This window comes from Leptosomus discolor, chromosome 18, assembly GCF_034619465.1.
Source record: "Leptosomus discolor isolate bLepDis1 chromosome 18, bLepDis1.hap2, whole genome shotgun sequence".
Lineage (NCBI taxonomy): Eukaryota > Metazoa > Chordata > Aves > Leptosomiformes > Leptosomidae > Leptosomus > Leptosomus discolor.
Window position 1 is genome coordinate 11,015,617 of NC_141408.1, and position 20,404 is coordinate 11,036,020.

General features: G+C 55.4%; 2 protein-coding genes across 2 annotated transcripts; one reads left to right on the plus strand and one right to left on the minus strand.

Annotated features, from left to right (window-relative positions):
* Nucleotides 1-2,224: 2,224 nt before the first annotated feature.
* On the minus strand, nt 2,225-8,923 carry LOC104350284 (apoptosis-inducing factor 3-like). The gene is made up of 18 exons (XM_086475427.1): nt 8,862-8,923; nt 8,615-8,724; nt 8,419-8,528; nt 7,914-7,958; nt 7,751-7,832; nt 7,504-7,616; nt 6,990-7,076; nt 6,438-6,529; nt 6,083-6,213; nt 5,403-5,518; nt 4,883-4,954; nt 4,476-4,539; nt 3,966-4,042; nt 3,766-3,883; nt 3,517-3,615; nt 2,963-3,038; nt 2,394-2,498; nt 2,225-2,267 (listed from the first exon to the last, which is right to left on the minus strand). Exons 1-18 carry the CDS (start codon nt 8,921-8,923, stop codon nt 2,225-2,227), a joined length of 1,602 nt encoding a protein of 533 aa, XP_086331553.1.
* A 7,611-nt stretch (nt 8,924-16,534) lies between these two features.
* On the plus strand, nt 16,535-20,205 carry TLCD2 (TLC domain containing 2). Its single transcript, XM_086475374.1, has 4 exons — nt 16,535-16,722; nt 17,187-17,269; nt 18,153-18,235; nt 19,828-20,205. The coding sequence occupies exons 1-4, from the start codon at nt 16,535-16,537 to the stop codon at nt 20,203-20,205; spliced, it is 732 nt and encodes a 243-aa protein (XP_086331500.1).
* The last annotated feature ends 199 nt before the right edge of the window (nt 20,206-20,404 follow it).

Sequence of the window (20,404 nt, forward strand, 5' to 3'; positions counted from 1 at the left end):
AGCCCCATCTGCGGCTGGACCTGGGGCAACGCCAGAATTCCAGGTATTTGGAACTAGCAGCGCTGAGAAGGGCCCAGGTGAACCTTTCTGGGCTCTTCTGTGGTCCAGGTTCTGCCTTGCTGATGGACAGAAGCAGAAGACTGCCCCGAGGGGGACTTGGAAGCTGCTCTCCAGGGATGGAGATGCCCTTGCCTTGCACTGGGCAAGAGGGGAGCTGTATAGTTCTCCTACATCTCAGTGTAGGGTGAAATGTCTCTATTCAGACCCAGCAAGGGGTCCTGGAAGCCTCTGCACCCCAGGAGGTGCCTCTCCTGCAGGACTGCTGGGACCACCACCTCCCAGGCTGGCTTGGTGGCCGGGAAGCAGAGGAGTGTCTCGGTGCTGCTGCTCGGGGCCTGCCAAGAAGTGCATGGCTCATCCCAGCTTCGAGGGTGGGCAGGGAGGGATGGCCCTGTGCTGAAATACGTCTGCACAGTCTCAACTAAATCTGCCTGTCCAGGCTCCAGCCGCCCAAGGCAGGGCTGCTACCGAGTTTTGGCACCGGCAATGTGCAGAGAGCAGCCTGGTGTCCATTATGTGTCAGAAGTGGAGTAAATTTATTGTCCTGGGGTCCGTCCTTCCTTATATAAAGTTGCTCTGCTTGGCGTGTGCTTGCTGATGGCTCCAAGAAGCTGAGTTTCTTTGGGGTGGTTGTCACCTGCAGAGAGTGGGGCTGCTGGACCCCCTCGGATCGCTCCCTGAGAACCATGGATGAACACCTCCAGCTTGAGGCAGAGCCAGTCGCTTCCACTGCAGCTGCCCTGCTGCAAGTCCGTACAAAATAGCTGGCACCTGCTCAGTGCTCAACAAGTCCTGGAGTGCACAGAGGGTGCAAAAAAAGTCGTGGGGGTGTGTGTGCAGGATGCCTGAGGGCAAGGAGGAGCAGCTCCCTGGCCGTGCTCCCCCTCCCATGCAGAGGAGCACTGTTGGTGCTTGATATGGAGGGGAGCTGTGTGCTCTGGCCACCAGCGTCTCCGCCCTTGCGTGCCTCAGCGTATGGGTAATGCTTAGATTTGCTGCTTCCTCCCGTCATCGCAAAGGACTGACCTGCTCTGCTGAAAACCAGCTCTTTCCCTGGTAAGATGTGGCTGTTTCAGGGCAGAGAATTGCCCTGAGCAGCAGCACCATGCCCCTGGGGTCAGGAAGCACAGAATGCCGTATTTCAGGTCAAATTCGTGCATGAGAAGGTGCCAGAGTGCAACTTCGTGCGTTTAACGTAAAACCAGCATTGCAGTATCTCACCTGCTGAGCAAACAGGCTCAGGCTCTGGCTAGCCCAGCGTTTAATGCAAAAGCAGAGGGGTTTTAGGCTGACAAAGTAAGTGTCCCTGCGGGAACTTGCCCAGTTCTCGGGGTTTACCCTTCATCCTGCAAAGCCCCATGTGACCGGTGAGTAAGTGCAGTGTTTCCTGTAGAAAGCACAGCCTTGCTTGCTGTTGCCTTGCAAAAATCTGGTAACTCTTTCCTCTAGCACCGAGGCTGTGCTTCCTGCAGCATGGGGCTGCCTCCTCGAAACATCCAGCGGGCAGGGACACCACGGGAGAGGGGACACCGGCTGGGGCTGGGATTTCTCTGCTGAAGGCTGGCTGCAGTCAGGGGATGGGAAGTGATTGCTGCAGCAGCTAATGCAATGTTCAAGACAGCTGTAGAAATAGCAGCAGGTGCTGCTCGCTCGGAGGTCAGATGGTGGCCCTCTGTCCTTAGGGGTAGGGTATTTTGAGCAAGTTCCTGCACACAGACTGTCTAGCTCTCAGCTGGGGGAGCAGCTTGCCTCAGTCACAGCTCCCTTAGCTGGGAAAATGCGCTTTTGCAAAGCAGAAGGTCAGCGTGACCGGCGTGCTGAATGAAAGCTCCCTGCCAACAGCCAGCGAGAGGAGCTGGAGGGGTAGGTGGATCTGTGAACGTGTGGCTGCTTCTGCCTGCTCAGACCTTCAGCTGGGCTCCAGGACGTGGGCATCCCCCTCTTACCCAGCCCAGCAAATCCCTGCCTACAAGAGAGGCGAAAGCGCCGCTTCGCTTTGCCCCAGCATGCAATCGAGCAGCCAAGGGCTCTCTGCGAGCACAAGCTGCAGGCACTGGGTTCAGCTTTGCTCACGATTTTATTTCGCTTGTGCTGGGGCGGGAGGATGTGGAGCTGTTAACACTTGGTTGACTCTTTGCCCCTCGCAGCAGGGCCCGTACCGAGCTTAGGTTCCTGCCAGCGAGGCTGTATTGCAGGCGTCGCAGGCCCTGCAAATGAGAGGTACGTTGGGGGTTGGCAGCAGCTCATCTCGACTTCGTGTCTCTGGGCGGACTCTGCTGGCGTGGGGAACGCAGCACAGAGCCGCCCACCAGCTCGGTCAGGGTGTCACTTACTCTGCTTCTTCTTTAGAGATTTGTTTCCCTGAGTATAAAACTTCGGCAATCAGAGACACCATGGGGTCACAGTTCAGGCTGGCAGCTGCAGTCACAAAGCCATCCCTGAAAGGGAAAGCGGAAGAATGTGGATCTCTTCGGTGTATATAACTCAGCACAGCAGCATCCCCGTGGTGCCCTGGCTGGAGGCCAGCTGCAGTTTGGAGGGCTCAGGGCAGGGTGGCTTCTACTGCAGGGTGCACGGGGACTTGTGGCAGGTTGCCTGGCGCTGCTGGGAGCCGGGCATCGAGCCTGGGAGCAGTGGGGCACAGGGACAGGAGATGTGTCCCAGGCTCCCTGCCCAGCTGGTGTCTTCATCGAATCTCATCCTCTTCTCCTTCCCTGCCTTGCTTTGGTTTTCTCTGAAACCATCTCACTGCTGGTTCAACGGCCAGCAGCTGCCTGCGGTGCGCAGCCGTGGGAGGGGATGTGGAGCTTCTGCAGGAGCTCTGCAGGCCGTAAGGGACAGGACTGTGCCCTGTTCCTGGGGTGCTGCTGTCAAGGCACAGACTGGCCACGGATTCACTCACCTGATGTAAAAGATCAGGAACTTCTGCTGCTCCAGGCTGCCCTTCACAACAGTGTCCGTGTATCCCTTCCCGCAGCCTGCGAGAGAGAGCATCGCAGCCTGCTCAGGGAGCCCTGCTACAGCGGCTGCCACCCGTCCCACCTCGGTGCCATCGCAGGTAGGGGCAGAGGGGACAGCGACCGGCTGGGGCAGGGGGCTGGGGCTGGGACAGGGCTGGGGAGCAGGCATGAAGGTCCTGAACAAGCAGAACTGAGCCGGAGGTGCAAGACCACGTCATGACCCTGAGCCTCTCCTTGGCTTACAGAGGGAAGTTCTTCCTTCTTTGTGAGCTCTAAACCACTGGTGATCAGCAAAGAACAAGAGCTCTGGGTAACCGTCAGGCCCAGAGCTCAGCAAGAGGGTTCACAAACTCGCCGTGGCAGCCCATCCAAAACTTGGGCTGCTTCAGGTAAACTCTGCGACCGCTGTGTGTTTACAAGCCCCTGACCCCACTGGTGGATGAGCAGATGGGCTAGGAAGCAGTTTGACTGTTCCCATCTCTCTGCCCCCTCCTACCTGCATAGCGGATGGTTTTCCCAAGCATCGTGGTCCAGAAGAAGGGAACAGTGTGCAACTCCTTCTCTTTCTTCAGCATGTTTAAGGCAGCGATATGACCTGTGGTGGAACCAGCAGAGGAACTATTTTTCTTGTAGGTCCTCAAAGAAGCGTCCCCTGCCTCTTGTTACCCTGCTGTCCCTTCTGCCCCGTTCCCTTCACGCCCATCTCCGAGGGGAGCTGGAAAGCGAGGCGGCTGCGCTGTCTCACCGTGGGCCTCAGCCACCTGTTGGTGATGGATGCTGGACCGGTCCCCGTTGAGCAGCGCTACGGGAAAGGAGACCACATCCCCCGCAGCGAAGACGTTTGGGATGTTGGTTTGCATGTGCTAATGGCACAAAAAGCAGTTAGTGCAGTGATGAGAGGGAAGGGGTTGGGTATGGACGGGGGATACTCAGCTTGGCACTTACCAGATCCACCAGGATGGCACCGCTGTCATCTCTGGCGATGGGGGTGCCCTTCAGAAAAGCTGAGTTGGGGACCACCCCTGCAGGGAGAGGAGCAAGGACAAATGCAGCAAAGCTCTGCAAAGGCAGGGAGGAAACTTGGCCTCGGCCCTCCAGCAAGAATGTGCCTGTTCAGCCTGCTTGGAGCAGAGCAGTTCGCAGCAGTGACCAGTGCTTGGGCTGGTGCTCAGCTAACACAGGGGCAATAAAACCAGGGCCCAGAACAAGGCATGCTCTGATAACACAGCAGTGAGCTACAGAGCTCAGCAAGCGTGCCGAAGGCACACTGAGCTCCTTTCCTCATGCCGAGTGTTTGCTCGTGGGCTGCTGACTTTCTCCAGGTGTTTGGGGCCAAGAGGAAAGGCTGGATGACAACCCGGAAAGAGTCCTGGGAATGAACTGTGATGGTCTGGGCTTGCTGGCTGTTCTCCCCACTCCCAAAGCTGCCTCCCTCTCGAAACGGGGGTCCCTTACCTATTCCTACCACTACTACATCTGTAGGTAGTTTCTCTCCACTGTCAAGAACAGCCTCTGTGACCTAGGAAGGAAGCAAGAATCGTTAACAAACGGTTAAAAACTCTGTCCTAATTCCTGCAGCCTCCCTGCTGCCTCATTCTTTGCTGTCTATTTTCTTCCGCAGGTTCAGATCACCTTGTCTAACTAACGTGTGTTGCCAGGAATGCAGGAGAAAATCAGGCTGTTGTCCCTGAGATACAAACACATACTGGCGCCCTTTGAGCCCAGAGTTGTGCTCAATGAAAAGAAATGTGATGGTCTAGACGTGGGAGAGGAAAACATAGATGTAGGCACTGGGTTATAGCTCAGTTTGTGTATTTTTCCCCTAAAATTAGCAGTTCAGGGATCACAATGGTATGACTGACCTTTCCATCCTCTCCTTTCAGCTCACAGAGTTCTCTTTTCATGTGAAACTTCACCCCTTTATTTTGCAGCATCTGAAAAGGAAGAGGAAGCTGGTTTGAGTATCCACGAGGAAATTCCAGGCTGTACTGCTGTAAAAACAGCCATACCCAGCCAAAGCCCAGGCAGACAGCTAAGCTGCTGCTCCAGGCTGCAGAGGGGTTTCATTTGTGTTGCTGGCTGGTGCAGGGTGCTGGGAAGCCTGACTCTGCTGTCCTGGTCAGGACTGGTGTGTGAGGTGGGTCTAGGATGAAGCAGGGCTGGATATGAAGCCGAGCTGGGGAGCGTGAGGTGTGCGTGAGGGAGATTGGGACCAACCATGTGTGCAGAGCTCCTTCAGTGAGCTGTATGTGAGAAAGGTGGCTGGGCATGCAGGGTTGTGACGCAGCGCAGGGGCTGGATTGCCTGGGCGGCTGCAGATCACAGGGCTGCTTGGGTAGGATGTGTTCTCCATCCTAGAAATTAGCACCAGGTTTTCCTAACCTTCATGGCGACACCTCCAACCTGAGGACCCAGCGCATTCTGGAAAGGGAACTCCTTTTTTTCCACCACTGAGATGGCACCAGCCTTGTCTGAGAGGAAGGCAGCTATCTCCATTCCTGCAAGGGAAAGGCATGCCCAAGGTAAGCCTGCTGCAAGCATGAACCTGCACCCTCCTCCTTGGAAATCTTTTCCCCTTCCAGGCGGGGAGAACAAATCTGATGTACTGCCAGTGCTTGACTGCTCTTCTGTGCATTTCTGGGCTCGGGTTTTTAGCTCCCCTTGTTCTTTGTTCTCCCCAGACCTGGATATTAGCGAATGCAAAGAACAGCTCTTGGTTGTGTACGAAATACCTCCCTTTCTGTGCCTTAACCTCCCCACTTTCCCAGTGCTTCTGGGGAATCCAGCTCCTCTGAAGGACAGTGACCTTTTCGTAAGGCACATTTTCCTCCATCCATGTCCAGGAAGTGTTTATAGCTCTCAAAGTTTCTGTCTATCAGAGGAAAGAGTAAGTGCACGCTGTGTAACACATACCCCCACCAGCTACAGGGCTCCGGGGAGGAATCCTGTCAGGTAGTGAATGAACATCACTTCCCCTGAGGGCCTCTAGTTAATCTGCACGTGCAGCAGAAGTGGGTTTCAATGCTATCACTGATGGCTTGATTCCCACTCCAGCCTGGTACCTACGAATGAAGCGCCTATGACCACCAGATTCTTCCCAGTTGCCAGCTCTAAGATCTTTCTAGAGTCTTCTGGGGTCTGGAGAATGAACACGTTCTGCAGGTCTGCACCTGGGACTTTGAGGAAGCTGGAGCTGAAAGAGAGAGAATCCAGATACGTCTCGTGATCAGACATGAAACAGAAGGAATGTGGGGGGAGCACAAACCCGTGCAATCTCTTGGCTGTGTCATCCCATCCTCTCCTTTTATCTCATCTCCTACCGCCTCTCGCACGCCTCTAGAAGATCTCCACACCCCACTGATGACCCATCTCGTCCTGTCTAAAATTTTGTGTGTGGCAAACGCTTTGCGCGCTCACTGGCTGCCTGTTGCAATGAGCAGCTGGTTGTACTTCTGACAGGACCCGTCCATGAAGCGGACCTTCTGCTTTTGGAAATCCACCGACACTGCCTGCAGGAGAAAGGAGGCAAAGGTCAGACAGGCACCTCTGGTCCACTGGTGTCCTGCCACATCAATCCGTTCCGCTTGGCTGTGACTGCATGCCCCGTTTCTGGACACTCAGGTGAGATGAGGAGTGCTGGGGTCCCCTCTCTCACTTCCTACAGGTCTTAGGCTTTAGGAGCACTTAAGTACGACGGCACCAAGTCTAGGTTCCTCTCAGGGGTGTGCTGAAGGCTAGTTTCAAGGGTCACCTGCTTTGCATGGAATGGGCACATCTGTCCATGGGCAGCACAGATCAGTGTTACACCCAAGGCAAGCACACCATCCCTGGCACCGGCCTTGGAATGCTGTCCCAGAAGATAATGCGGGTACTTAGGCAGAGCCCTAATTTCTGTAAATGTAGCACAATCCCCTCCCCATGGCAGGAACAGGACCAGTCATTGAGGACTGAGCTCAGCTGCTCTTGTACCTCTTTCTCCATCCAGAGCTCTATGCCGTGGGCATCGAGAAATTCAGGTTTCCTCAGGTAGACGTCCTCAGCTTTCAAGTTCATTTCCTGGAAACAAAACAGAAATATGAAATAAAGCACTTCTTACCGACAGCGATACTCTTGCTGTGTTTATTGTGAAGTAAGTTTGCATAAGGGGTGAATTTTGCATTAACAAATCACAGCTCCCCACGCTGCCCCATCCCAATCACCTTCTCCCCCCCCTCAGAAAAACTCATCAACTCAAACTTTGATGGGAAGAACTCAGTGAAAGGAGATAAAATCACTAGCTTATGGTGGACTCTGATCAAAGATTTTCTGGGAGGAAGAAGTGAGATGTTAGCTGGAAATTATATCCCTTTTCCTTGTGGGTGCCTCAGCACTCCTGCTTTGCCAGAATGGCTCACTCAATTGCTCAGTCTGGTCCTGAGTGTGGGCCATGCCCCTAATTCACACGTGGCACTCGGGCACAGTCCTGCCCTTCTCACATACGCACCTTGCTCAGTTTGGACTTGTCATACGGCACGTGTTTCTCTTTGGTGGCCATGATGATCCTGCCAGTAAAGCCCTCTTGGCGAAGTGTCTCTGCACACACCATGGCAGCCACACCTACAAGAGATGCTCGTTTCAGTTGTCTTACAGGTCACTATGGAGCAGGAGGAAGAAGGCAAGTCGTCCCTGGAGAAGAAGAGTGACAGCTCACAGCGTATGTGGGGAGGGCACAGTACAGACGCTTCACTGACCTCCCCCCAGAAGCAGCATTGTGTCCCGGTTGAGAAGGCAACGCTTGCTTGCGTCCTTCACCCTCAGGCTGCTCTCAAGATCCTAGAAGAAAATGAGAAATGCGGAAACCATACCTAGCTCAAGGTGCTGCTTGTGCTTAGTGACAGCAGGTAAGGTCAGTACCTTCTTTTTTGCTGTAACAAACACCTTTCCGTCTTCCACTGTTACCTGAAGGGGTGAAAGGAGAGTGCATTTTAAGTGCTGCATTCATGAGATTGTGATAGGAGCTTTCCTGGGAGGTTCTGGTCCAGTGGGCCATCTGTCTCCGATATACTGAGAGTGACTTGTAGGGATCTTGGGTGTCAAATGATGCTGAGGAGCTCATGAGTTTTTCTCCTCATCCCAAGAGCACTCAGGAAGAGGTGTAAATCCTTTTTTCTTCCCAAAAGAGCCATGCTGGCTGTGAGCGATATCACCATTGACTGAATGGAGCCTTAGGACAGGGAGTTACATGATCCCGAAGTATCATCTCATGTGCTGTAGCTCTGCGTGACCTGGGCAATGGAGCTGTGTCCAGGGCAGGGTGCTTTCAGTTGGTCTCAGGGACACAGAGCTTGTGGGTGTGAATGAATGCGAGTGGTAGGGAGGACGTGGTCCAAGCTGGGAGGAGGAAGAGACGAGAAGTCACCTTAAAGCAGGGAAGACAGTCCAGAGAAGGGTATTCCTCAATGTCTCCAGTCTTGATGTTAAAGCAGGCGCCATGCCAGGGGCAGCGCAGCCTCTGCCCTTTCAAGACTCCTGCAATAGAGAAGACCCCCCAGGGGTGTGTGGTGAGAGCCGACCCTCCTGACGTGGCTTCTCGCCCTGCCCAGCGCCAGGGTTACCTTTGCTGAGCGGGGCACCGTAGTGGGGGCACTTGCTGCCCAGGGCGCTGAACTCCTTCCTGTTCCGCACCAGTAGAACCGGGTAACCAGCCACCATCACCTCCCAGAGCCTGGGGGAGAGGCGGAGAGGTGGGCACCCTGGGGAGCCGAGGCTTGGTCCCTCACGGCCAACATGCCGCTCCTTCAACCAACACCACGGCAGCAGGCCAGGCCCTGGCCTCTCCCCCACCCCCCACCAGGAACTCACTCTCCATCCCCAACATCTTCCTCCTTGCAGACCTCGACGGTGATGGTGTCGTCACCATCCATACCGGTGGCTGTGGGCGAGCAGAGAAAAGATTTGGCCACCGTGAATGCTGTTGCCCCTCGGCACTGTCTTTTCCCCCTCGACAGGCACACCCTTGTGCTGTCACCGTAAAATCCCGCCCCAAAATCCAGGGCCACCACCACCCCAGCTGGGACCCGTTTGGTGCTGCACACTCAAGGGGTCCCAAGTTCCTGCTATTGCAGGAAAAAACCCTCAAGTGGCAGAAAATATGCATTTCCCCCCGCTCCTTTTTAACTTTGTGTCCAAACTTGAAGCCCATTCCTCTGCCCTTTTCTCCTCCGACTTAACCCACTTTTTGTTTTCAACCCCGTGTCCTGTTAAACTCGCTTGCAGCACAGGGTGAGTGGGCAAATATGATTAATGACCGCTGTGAATAAATACAATTATTTATGGTGAAGTGCTGCTGCCATATCCTGTGTCTCCCCCAAATCGGAGCCTGAAGAGCCGCTTCAGCCTCTCTGAAACCTCTCCAACATTTATGCAGAGATATTATTCACACTAATTGCCATGAAAGCAGTAATCCCTACCCAAAATGCCCCCTGGGCTAGAAAAGAGCCAAACCCCTTAGTCCTTAGCGCTGTTCCTGCCTTAGCAATCAGCTAAGAGGCTGATTAGAAATCTGCCTCTCTGTTTTAGAGAAAAAAAAAGCAAGAAATGGAGCAGAGGAGGGTCGTTCGAGGCAGGTTTCAGTGCAGGGTGGTGACTGGCTCCTGCAAATCCCCACTGCTCTGCTGCCTCGCTCCCGGGTCCCTTAGGAGAAGCATCAGCAGGTACTCACCCGGTCCTGCCATGGGGTCGCGGGCACCCTTTCCCCCGTCAGAGAGCCGCCGCCGTCTGCGAGTTTCTCCTCTGCCGAGGTGACACGCTCGCATCTTATCGCAAGCGCTCTCCCCGCCGCCAACCCACGGCCGGGTGATGCTCTCCCTGCGTTGCACAACGTCCCCATCCATCAGGAGACACATCTGTAAGCGGCTGCCAGCCAGCCGGTCTGATCTGATTGCTGCAACTGGTCTGCGCCTCATTAAGTGTATTTTGCTCCGGTTTAGAATTGCAAAAGAATTAGGGGCACTTAGGAATTACGGCACAGGTGTGGTCTAAAGACCGGGTGCGTCATGGGCAACGTGAACACAAACCGAGTGGATGCAGTGATCGCCCGCTGCGGCTTCCCACTGCCCCTTTTCTCGATGGCAACTGCTCTAGCTCAGTGCAACGTGGTTTTGCAGCACTTTGGAATGATATCACTACTTTTTACATATTTCTATAATGTTTAAAATGATTTACTTGGATCTTTTTGTAAGATCTCTCTCCACTGATTTTAAGGAACATGAGGCGTTCAGCACCTCTGCGTGTGCTTTACGTCCCAGCTCCGCTTCTGGTTCGGTCCACTGGTGTCCAGGCACAGGGTCCCATCACTGTTTGGTCCCTGAAGGATGGCACAGAGCAGCGTGCTCCTTGCTGGGCTATTTTTGCAACAGAGTGGGAGTTGCAAAAAACTGGGAGTAACGCCTACAATGTTTGTGTCTACTCCAGTTCTTATCTCTATTTCACAGTCAATATGTTTCACAACCTTAAAATATGCCTCAAAATTTAGGGGTGGAATAGTTACTCGCAGTGTGCTGCCATCACCTCCCTTGCAGAACCGGAGCTTCGCAGGGACCAGCTTTCTGCCAGGCAGCACGTTCCCAAATCCAGCGTGGGGGAGAATAAAAATCCATTGGTGGGCATGACCCGGAGAAGAGGGCATGCACAGGGATGCTCTGTAAGGGCAAGGTGGCTAATTTGCAGAGCGGCTTGCTTCGTCGGACCCGTCCAGCCGTGAGTGTACCTTCTTTCAGTGCCGAGTGCCGGGGCGCTGCCGTGTAAGGAGTGATCTTAGCCCACGGGCAGCGCACGCCCATGATGGGCGCAGGTGTGAGGTTATTTTCTCACAGCGCCAACGAGCAGCTTTCGGGCTCTGCCTTCCTGGCCGGGAGCCTGAACATGAAGCAATTTGGCTGCTGAACATCCGTGTTTAAACTCTCTGTAATTATTCCCCAGAAGCGCGTTCCCACGTGGAGAAGCAGCAGCCCTGGCGGAGGCATTCTCTGACTCAGCAGAAATCACTGAAAAACGTTGTTTGCTTATGGGTGAAAGCTGCAGAGCGCTGGCCAAGTGGCAGGTAGAAAGGTGTGCAGCTGTGGGAGGCTTCAGGACGAGCCAGGCAGAGCTCAGTCCCGTGCGGTGGCATTCGCGCTACGGGGCTGGGCAGCTCGTTCGGCTGCTGGACGCCGATGGATGCGGCTGGATGCAGCCGAGCGCCTGGGGAAGGGCTTTTGTAAAATGCAAAGGGATAAAGGCGAAACAAAATGCCCGTCTCCGAGGGGGGCAAAGATGACGGCGAAGGATAGAAAGTTGAAAAGGATATTGGATGTAAGAAGGAAGGTTTGGGTTAGCTGCAGGGGAGCTGCGTTACTGCGTCTCTGAGAGCCAGCACCCGGGAACAGACAATGTGCCCTCGAGGGATTCAGGCAATGGGATGGTGTTGGAGGCAGATTTTTGGGGAGATGCTCTGCAGGCATCTTTTGGCCCTTTGTTAGGTAACCCAGAGGCAGGTATTCAGAGTGGTTAAGACCTTTGCTTGTAACACACAGCAGGATGAACCACGGGAAGGAAGAGGGCAGAAGGAAGTGGTGCTCTCAAGCGCGAGCAGAGCCCAGGTAGGCATCGGAAATGTCTGACCAGACCTGCCACCCGCATTGGTGCTGACTCACACGAGCTGCTAAGCCGCCCTCGTGTTTTATTAGATATCTTCACTTTCGCTGTGTCTCTCCAGTGTTGTCAGCGCTCCAGAAAATCCAAGTTTAGGGGCAAAGATTTAAGGGGGGGCAGCTCTCCTCCCTACAAGTCTTTACTACCCTCAGCCGGTGTAGCACATTTTTTCATGCTGTAATGCAGCCGTGGCTGTGTGGATGCATCCTTGTCCCACCTTTGCTTGCCCCTGGCTTGCTGAGGTCAGGGTTCTTCCCTGCTCTATAGCAGACCTGCCGATTTTAACCGAGCATTGCCCACAGAGTCGAATGTTGTTGAAGACTGTTTAGGCGCAGGAAGAGGAAGGGAGGTGAAAACTGCAGCAGAGCTAAAATGATTAATGGGACACCGCTCTCTGAACAGCTTGGTTTGTGATATTAATAACGAGAGAATTCAGGAGGGAACCTAACCTGTTCCAAGTGGCAGCGCCAGCAGCAGCAGGAGATGCAGTTAGGAAGCTCCTGTGCTTATATTCGTAACGCAGGAGGAATCGAGTGGGCTCAGCAGCGTGTGATGCTGCAAGGAGTGGGTGCAGGGGCTGAGGCGTGCTTCCACCTTGCAGGGCTCATTCTGAACCTGTCTGAATTGCAAAAAATCCCATGCGGTCATAAACACGTAATATAACCAGAAAGCACATAGATATCCGTCAAAAATTACTTAAGCTTGAGAATGGTGAACAAAACAGGGAAAAAAAAAATGTATCCCACATGGGAAGAAGAGATGGAAAAGGAAATAGTTGGTGGGAATGAATTTGCTTATAGGGTAAGAAAAATTATACATGCTGTTTCACATTTTCTTCCTAAGCATTCGTGTCTGGCAATGGTGAGAGATGGGATACAGTCTGGGCAGACATCTGGCCCCACATTTCACTGTTCATCACGAGGAAAGAAGGAATCTGAGACCTTACTAATAGCAGCAGATAAATGATTCAGAAAGCAGACAAATTTGGGGCATGTCAGCTACTGGAGGCAGAGGAGAAACATAAGGAACTACCCGTGCTGCTGTGCTGGAAGGGGTTTTGCCTGTCAATGCGTCTGTCAATGGAGTGGGTTTTTTTATCCCATGGCATACCTGTGCAACCGGAGTGAGAAGGAGGGAGCACATCCTTTGTGCAACCAAATCGTGGCAGCTGGTCCAGCCCAAGCCCTCAAGAGACAGCAGAGCCTGCAGCATCCTTGGGAATGCTGGACTGTTGTCACATGTTTCTCCTACAGGTCCCTTGTGCCAAATCCTGAGAAGAAAAGACTTCCAGTCCTGGGAAAGAGGGAGAAGGCCAAAAGCAAGAGCATCCAGAGCAACCTGCCCACACTTTGGTGTTTCTCACATTAAATCCCGGAGCTACATGTGTGTCAAATGGAGATAAGGGCTGTGGGAAAAGGTAGTAAAAACTCTCTGCTCTGTCAGTGCCAGCCAAAACCCTTCTCCTGCTCACCACGCTCGCAGAGACTGATGTGCCTTTCTCCTGTGGCTGCGGCAAGTATATCCCCAGTTCCACCTGGAGAATATCCAGCTTCCACATCAGGAAGGTGTTTCTGGCTGGAAGAGGTGGATGCTCGAGTGTGCATTGATTTCAGCTCTCTTCACACCTACCTTTGCAACGCCTGGGCATGCTTTGCCATACACGGTGTGCATTTTGCACAGGAGATCCTTTCATAAGTGTGGAGTTACAGCATTTCTGAATGAAAATGGGGCTATAGAATAAAACATTCCTCTATTGTCTGACTTCCTGTGGCTTAGCAGATAGAGTAGTGACACACTTCAGAGAGGGATGAAGATGACAGCTAATTAAAGTTTGGAAGCCAAGCTGCTTGATTTGTTCTGAGATTTTGGACTTCTCAAATGATTTCAGGTGTGAGCCAGGTCTGGCATTGAATGAGCAGATGCCTCCGTGGGTGGAGAGAGGCAGACTAAGGGAGCGAGGCTTTCCAAAACCAGGAGCATGACTTTTGCCAGAAGGACTTTGCCATGTCAGAAGCTCCCTCATCTGTTGGCTATGGGGGGCCCTGGGTGGTGCTCGGGAGCAGAACAGGGTCCTCCTTGTGTAAGGGACAGCGGAGCTGCGAAAGCACACCCAAAACCCCACCGAGGAGTAGTGGGGAGCGTCTAGGGGAGGATATAGTTTATCTGACAGAATTCGTATGGGAGACTATCAAACTGCCAGCTCTTTACTGTGGGAAGTGGGTTATCTCTCTCGGATGTGCTGCAGAGAAACTCCAACCTGTGAGAGGGAGAAAAAAGCCACTGTCCAACTATTGAGAGAACTGCTGTACCCTCGATTTGCACCCCAGCTGCTGCTGAAAAACCCCTGCTATGGGTTTAGCTGTGGTCCCCACTGCGTTACGGGATGGACCTAGGCACGTCCTTGCTGATAACTGGAAGGAGTCTCCTGCCCTGCTGGGAGCAGGCACCAGCAGTGACCCATCACCAGGCTGAGCTGCCTCCCTGCAGAAAATGAGGGTGTTCGGGAACTGCTGGGAAAACTCAAAATTTGGGTGAAAAAGGCAATATCTCCAAATAAGTTGTGAATGCAGTGCCATCGCATCGGGCTGCTCTCTTCAGCGAGCGTGCAGGGACCTCTTGTGGCAGCTGTGCCCGAGAGCTCCTGTCCCTGCTCTTCTGTATGGCTTCTTCTGGGACAAGCCTGGCTTCCGAGCCTGGGGGATGTGGCTGAATATTTGGCCTGAACTGGTGTCAAGGGACCTGTTTGTAACTGGGCTTGGAATTCTCCAGCTCTGAAACCATCCCTGCTTAATGCCATTGCTGCAGAGGAAGGGAGAAAAGGCTGGGAAAAGAGCTTGTAAGAAATCACTGCCTGATGGCAAATCCTGGTAAAATTAAGTAAAATCTGGTCTGAAAGTAGCCAAAAAGTGCTACGTATGTTGCTAGTGCTCTAGCAGTGGGATGAAAGCCCCTGAATCAGGCTGTCAATTCATCCCGTCTTAAATTCCTCCCCTGCAGAAGTGGTAGGTAAAAGCTCTCCAGTGTCCAGAAACATTTGAACTATTCCTGTCCCAAGCCTGGCCCAACATTCATCTTTAGAAGAATAACATCGTGAATGAGGGAGCCCCTGTGGCAAACGGGGCCAGGCTTGGTCACGGTGTTTCACGGTTTTGGACTTTACCTGCAGGCAGGTGAAGGGCAGGGTTATCACCGTGGAAAGGGGCAGCTGAGATTTCTGAGGCTCAAACGCTGCAGACGACTTCTCACTAGGAAACCAGCTCTCTGCAATTTTATACTGCGATTAATTGTTAAATGATTTTTCTCCTCAGTGCCCTGAGCAGCCAGGCATGTCTCCCTCTCCTCGGCGTATTTTATGCTAAACAGAAATGTCTTTGCATTCGGCCTTCTCAGTAACAGATTAGCCTACGTGATCCTTCAAGCCCTAATACATGAGATTATTTATAATCCCCTGAGCAATCAGGTCTGCCGATTACTTCAGGGAGCATCTCCCCGACGCTGCACTGCTATGAAATTACACTGTCTTGTCCAGCTTTTAAACAAATTTCTGCAGCATGAACAGATGCTTTTCTATCAGTTGGGGCTATCTCACCTCTCTTCTTCAGATCTGATTTAATTGCTTCCCTTTCTCAGTGTCCCATCCATCAGCATATTACTTGATCTTTCAGTGTCCATCACCCCAGCCAGGCCAGCGGCTCAGAGCTCAGGCTCCACACGTTTCTGTTTCAGCAAAGAGAACGCAGAAGGTTTCATCCAAAATTAATACCTCACAGGAGAGGCAGAGTTTGACATTCATCAGTGTGTACACGGTGACTCATCCCGTCTGCAGAAGAGAAGCGAGGTCTGTGCAGCAGCCACGCTTCTGGTGGAGACATCAAAAAGCGCCAAGGGAACACTCAAATTACGGGAAGCTGGAAAACCAGCATAGTTGTAGAACGGAACTAAGGAAATTCTGGGTAAGGGATCCTGAATTCCCAAACCCCGGACAGCAGAGCTGGGGTATCCCAGACATCGGGGAGCTCCTCTGAGAACCACACATGGGACCCAGGAATGGAAGACAACAGTGCTGTGGGCAGAGCAATTTTTTTTGGCAGGACAACGGGATCTTTTTGCTTGTTTGATGTGAAATCAGACCGGGTGGTGTGCGTCTGCGTGGGTCCTTACCCAGGGCGAGGGGCGGCTCTCCAGCACAACGCAACGCTGCAAGAGCCTCGCTGGCGTCACACGCCGGGGATGCTTTGGGGTGAAGCCGCAGCACCTCACGGGCGAGGTGTTCGGCCACCAAGTGCCACCGAGGTGGAGGAGGAACCTCGGAGGAGCGAGGAAGGTGTCCCCAGCTCCAGCACCGTGACGGGACACCCAGCGTCGTCGTCCCCCCCCCCCCCCCCCCCGACTCCGTGGCACACTCGCAGCCCAGCTTTCGGGCTGGCCGTCGCTTCTGCCCTGCCGTGCCCGGAGAAGGCTGATGCCCACCGCGGGGGGCTCACCTCCCGCTGCCCCCCCTCTCCCTGAGTCCCACGCTCCGAGAGGCGGCACTGTCCCCTCTGCTTGTCTGCATCCCCGCGGAGGGAGGGGGGGGGGGGGATGCGGGCATCGGCAGCTCCAGCGCCGCGGCGGCCCCCGCAGCCCCCCCCGACCCTTCCCCGCGGGGACGATGCTCGCTGTCCCCCGCCTCCTCCCCCCCCCCCCCGCCCCGGGGCGATGCGGGGCACGGCGGGCGTGAGGCGGGGCGGTGCTCGGGGCGGTGCCGGTGCCCGGGGCGGTGGCAGGGCGGGCCCCGGGGACCGGGCGAGGCGGAGCCGTCGGGTAGAGCGCCCGGTGCCCATGGGAGCCCTGCGGGCAGGTGGATGCCCATGGCTATCAGCCCGGGCTTGCTGGTGGTGGCCGGTTCTTTCGCCGCCTTCCGACTGCTGAACCGGGGGTTGGAGAGGTTGGTGCCGCCGCCGCCCTCCGCCCGGCGCAACCGCTGGAAGTGGCGCAACATCTGGACGTCGCTGGCGCACAGCGTGCTCAGCGGTGGCGGGGCGCTGGCCGGGTGAGCCACCGGGGAACCCCCGGAGGGTACCTGGGGCCGGGGGGCGGGGGGGACACACCGGGCTGTTGGAGGGGAGCGGGGGGACTAGAAAGGAATGCGGGCATCGAGGGATCCCGAGGGGAACCTGCGGCCGGGCGGGGCGGGGGGGAGCACCGAGGGAGATGATTGAGCCCACCCGGGCGGGGGGGGGGGAATGGGGGTGTTGGGGGACCCTGAAGAGGGTGTGGACTTGGGAACTGGGAGGCGTTGAGGAGGGTTCGAGGGGCACAGGGGGATCGAGGGACAGGGAGGCAGCAAGGCAGCGGGAGACAGGGAGACTCCGGGGGAAACTGGAGGACAGGAGGGCTCGGGGGGGGGGAGGGGGGGGGGGGGGGCGGTCAGCAGCACCAGGGGCACCAAGGGCACTGGAAGGGAACTGGGCGACCAAAGGCACTGCCCGGCACTCGCAACCCCTTTCCCCGCAGGTTCTGTCTCCACCCTGGACTGTCTGAGGATTTGGTGGGCACGCACCCGCCTGGGGCACACAGCCTGGTCGCTGTATCTGTAGGTGAGGTGGGGGGAGTGGGCTGACCCCTGTTCTGCCCCCCCGGGGTGTCCCCAGGGGCTCGTTGGTGCCTGACACCAGCCCCTTGAGCCACATCACGGGCAGCAATGTCTCAGGCACTGCAGACAATCGCCCTATTCTTGGCAAAGGACAGTGGCTCCTTTCTGTCCCACGGCACTCGCGGTCAGGAGGTACTGAGCACCAGGCTGCCCGCCACCATCCTCACGGGGAAGCCAGGGCTTGGGGCATCCCAAAAATACCCACGATATGGGGTTGATGCAGTTCGCCCCAGAGCCTCAAGCTAAACCTGCCAGTGTGGAGGGCAGGAGCGTTGAGTCCTCTGGCTGTGTGAAGCCTCCTCCCACCTCCCGCCCTGTCACCTTCTTGCAGATCTGTCACCAGCCCTGTGGTGAGTGCTAACAGGCTTCCCGGCATGGCTACAGCTCAGCAAGGAGGTTTGAGGCATCTAAAATGCCAACATGGGGTTGGTTTGGTGGCAGCAAATCCTGCAGATGTGAAGGGCTCCAGGCTGAAAGGGATCCCATCCCAGGATGGTAACACAGGGGAGGGTCCACACACCACTTTTGCTGTCACCCTTCTCTGGAAACAGATCCAGGTGATCAGTTAGTTAGTGCCCCTCCCTAGGAGCACGTCTTATGTAGTGATTGCTGGAGGGACCCAAAACACACCAATTTCCTTTTCCTGCTGTGCGTGGTCCTGCCCTGTGCATGACTCACCACCCACAGAGGGTTTGGGCTGAGCTGTGGCCATCACTTCCCCAGAGGGGCTGCCCAGCCCAGTCAGGTACAGAGCCTGCTGGCGTGGGGGGTCCCTTGGCACAGCCCTTCCTGGCCGCCTTCTTTGCTCACGGCCTTTCTGATCCCAGGTTATTTCCTTGAAGACTTTGTGGACATGTTGTGCAATCAGAAACTTCGCCAGTCCTGGGAGCTGCTCTTCCATCACTCCGTGGTGAGTCCGTCAGCCGCTCTCCAAGGGACAGACCCTGGCACTTGTACCACCAGGGAGGCTGGGGGACGCGAGCGGGGCTTCTGCTGTTGGTAGTGTGGGTGTTTGCTGCCTGTTACAAAACCTGCCTGAATCTTCTGCCTGGAGAGAGGAGCCCAGACAGCAGGGCTCAGAGCTCTTCGCCCTGCAGGACTCGTGTACTCTTGGAGGGTCTGCAGAAAGGCACCCAAAGATAGGTAGGAAATGAAATGTGTGTGCACAGAGTAGAGTAGAAGAGGGCTGGACGAGGGGGCTGATCCGTAATAGTGGCCTGGACACGCGGTGACTCAGGTGTCCCTGCTGGCACAGGCAAGCAGCTCATCTCCTGCTGGCTCTCAGCCACTTGAGTATCTGCCAGGAAGGGCTGCACATCGCCTCCTTCCACCTCCCGCTCCCTGGGGTGCTTTCCTCTCACTCAGGTCAGAGCAGTGGCCACCGGGTTGGGGCGGCTGGAGCAGCCGTGGTGCAGGAGCCCCACACCAGTACCCTCTGCCTGCCTGGCTGTGCCCAGCGTGGGTTTCTCTTTGATCACCTCCGATGTCCAGATGCCAGAGCTGGACTCTGGAGCGTTGTGGATGCTGCAGGGCAGGTGGGTGTCACAGCCTGGAGCTGAGCAGCAGAGACACTGTGGGGTACAGGGGAGGCACGGGGGTCTGCAGGGCCTGGCAATGGTGACAGGGACAGCACTGGGACCTACCTGGGATGGGACTGGGGAGGCAATGGTCAGACCTGCTGTTTCGCAGAGCCCAGCGAGCCCTGCAGCTCTGCTCTCGAGTCAAAAGGTCATCTCCACAATAGAGCTAATTCAAGCCAAGACAGTGACTTAACGAGCAGGGAGCAGATAATCTCATTAAAGAACCAATACAGAGAACAGCATTAATGATATAAGCTGAAGAAAGGACTGTGTGTGCTGAAGCATGGGCAGGCAGAGCCTGTCCCCCCATCCAGCAGGGAGGGTAGGGGGCAGGAATCGCACCCGCTCTGCCCCCAGCAGCCCTGTCCCCTGCTGCGGCATCCAGCAGCCCCAGGGTGCTTCAGGCCAGGCCTGGGGCATCCCACGGGGCTCTCTGATGCCCCAAAGCCGCTTAATCCCTGCAGCTCGACTGTTCTGGGGAGAATCCCTGAGCCAGCAGCAACCGTAGCCCTGGGCTACACGTCTCCTTTCCTGTCCTGTTCACTGTGTGTGGAAAAACCTGCTGGGCCACAACCAACTGCATTCCCCAGGCCACAAAAGCAGGGTTAGGTCTGGCTGCTCTGTCTCCTCTGCCAACCTGGAGTTTATAGAAATGTTTCCTTCTCCTCCCACTGGGAACAAAAACAACCCACTCAGGTTTCACGCAACGGTGGGGTGACTTTATCTCCTGCCCGAGGCTACAGCGCTGGCTGGAGGCTGCAATGCTGCAGAGACATGCGTGGGGTGATGACCAGGTTTGGCACGGGTGTGATAACCGTTTCCACCTTGGCTCCACTCTGCGCCCGAACATGGAGGGCTCCAGCTTGCAGCAGCTGAGAGCAACCAGCTCCTGGGCTCAGCCTCTCTTCTTTCTCCTTCCCAGGTGATTGTCTGCTTTGGTATTGCAGTGCTGCTCCACCAGTATGTCGGCTTTGCCCTCGTGGCTTTACTGGTGGAGATTAACTCCATCTTCCTCCACCTGCGGCAGATCCTGCTCATGGCCAACCTGGTGCACACCACCTGCTACCGCCTCAACAGCATCGTCAACCTGGGCACCTACGTGGTGTTCCGCATCGCCACGCTGGCCTGGATGACTCGCTGGCTCTTCCTCAATCGGGAGAACGTGCCCCCGGCAACGTACGCCGTAGGCACGGTGGGCATGGCAATCATGACGCCCATGAACATCATCCTCTTCTACCGCCTGCTGCGTAGTGACTTCTTCAAGTCCAGCCGGGACATGCAGCGGGAGAAGGAGCAATAGCCCCCTTTCCCTGCAGGGTCTGGGGGATTGAGCAGCCCCGAGCCTGTGGAGGAGGACAGCAAAGCACAGTGGGGAGTGATCGTGGCTGTTTCAGTACCTCAGGTGGAGGGTCCACACTAACAGAGCATCTGGGCTTTTCTTGTGGCTGCAGATCCTGGGCCCTCCACAGCAGAGAAGGTGCTCGTGGACCAGGCACTGG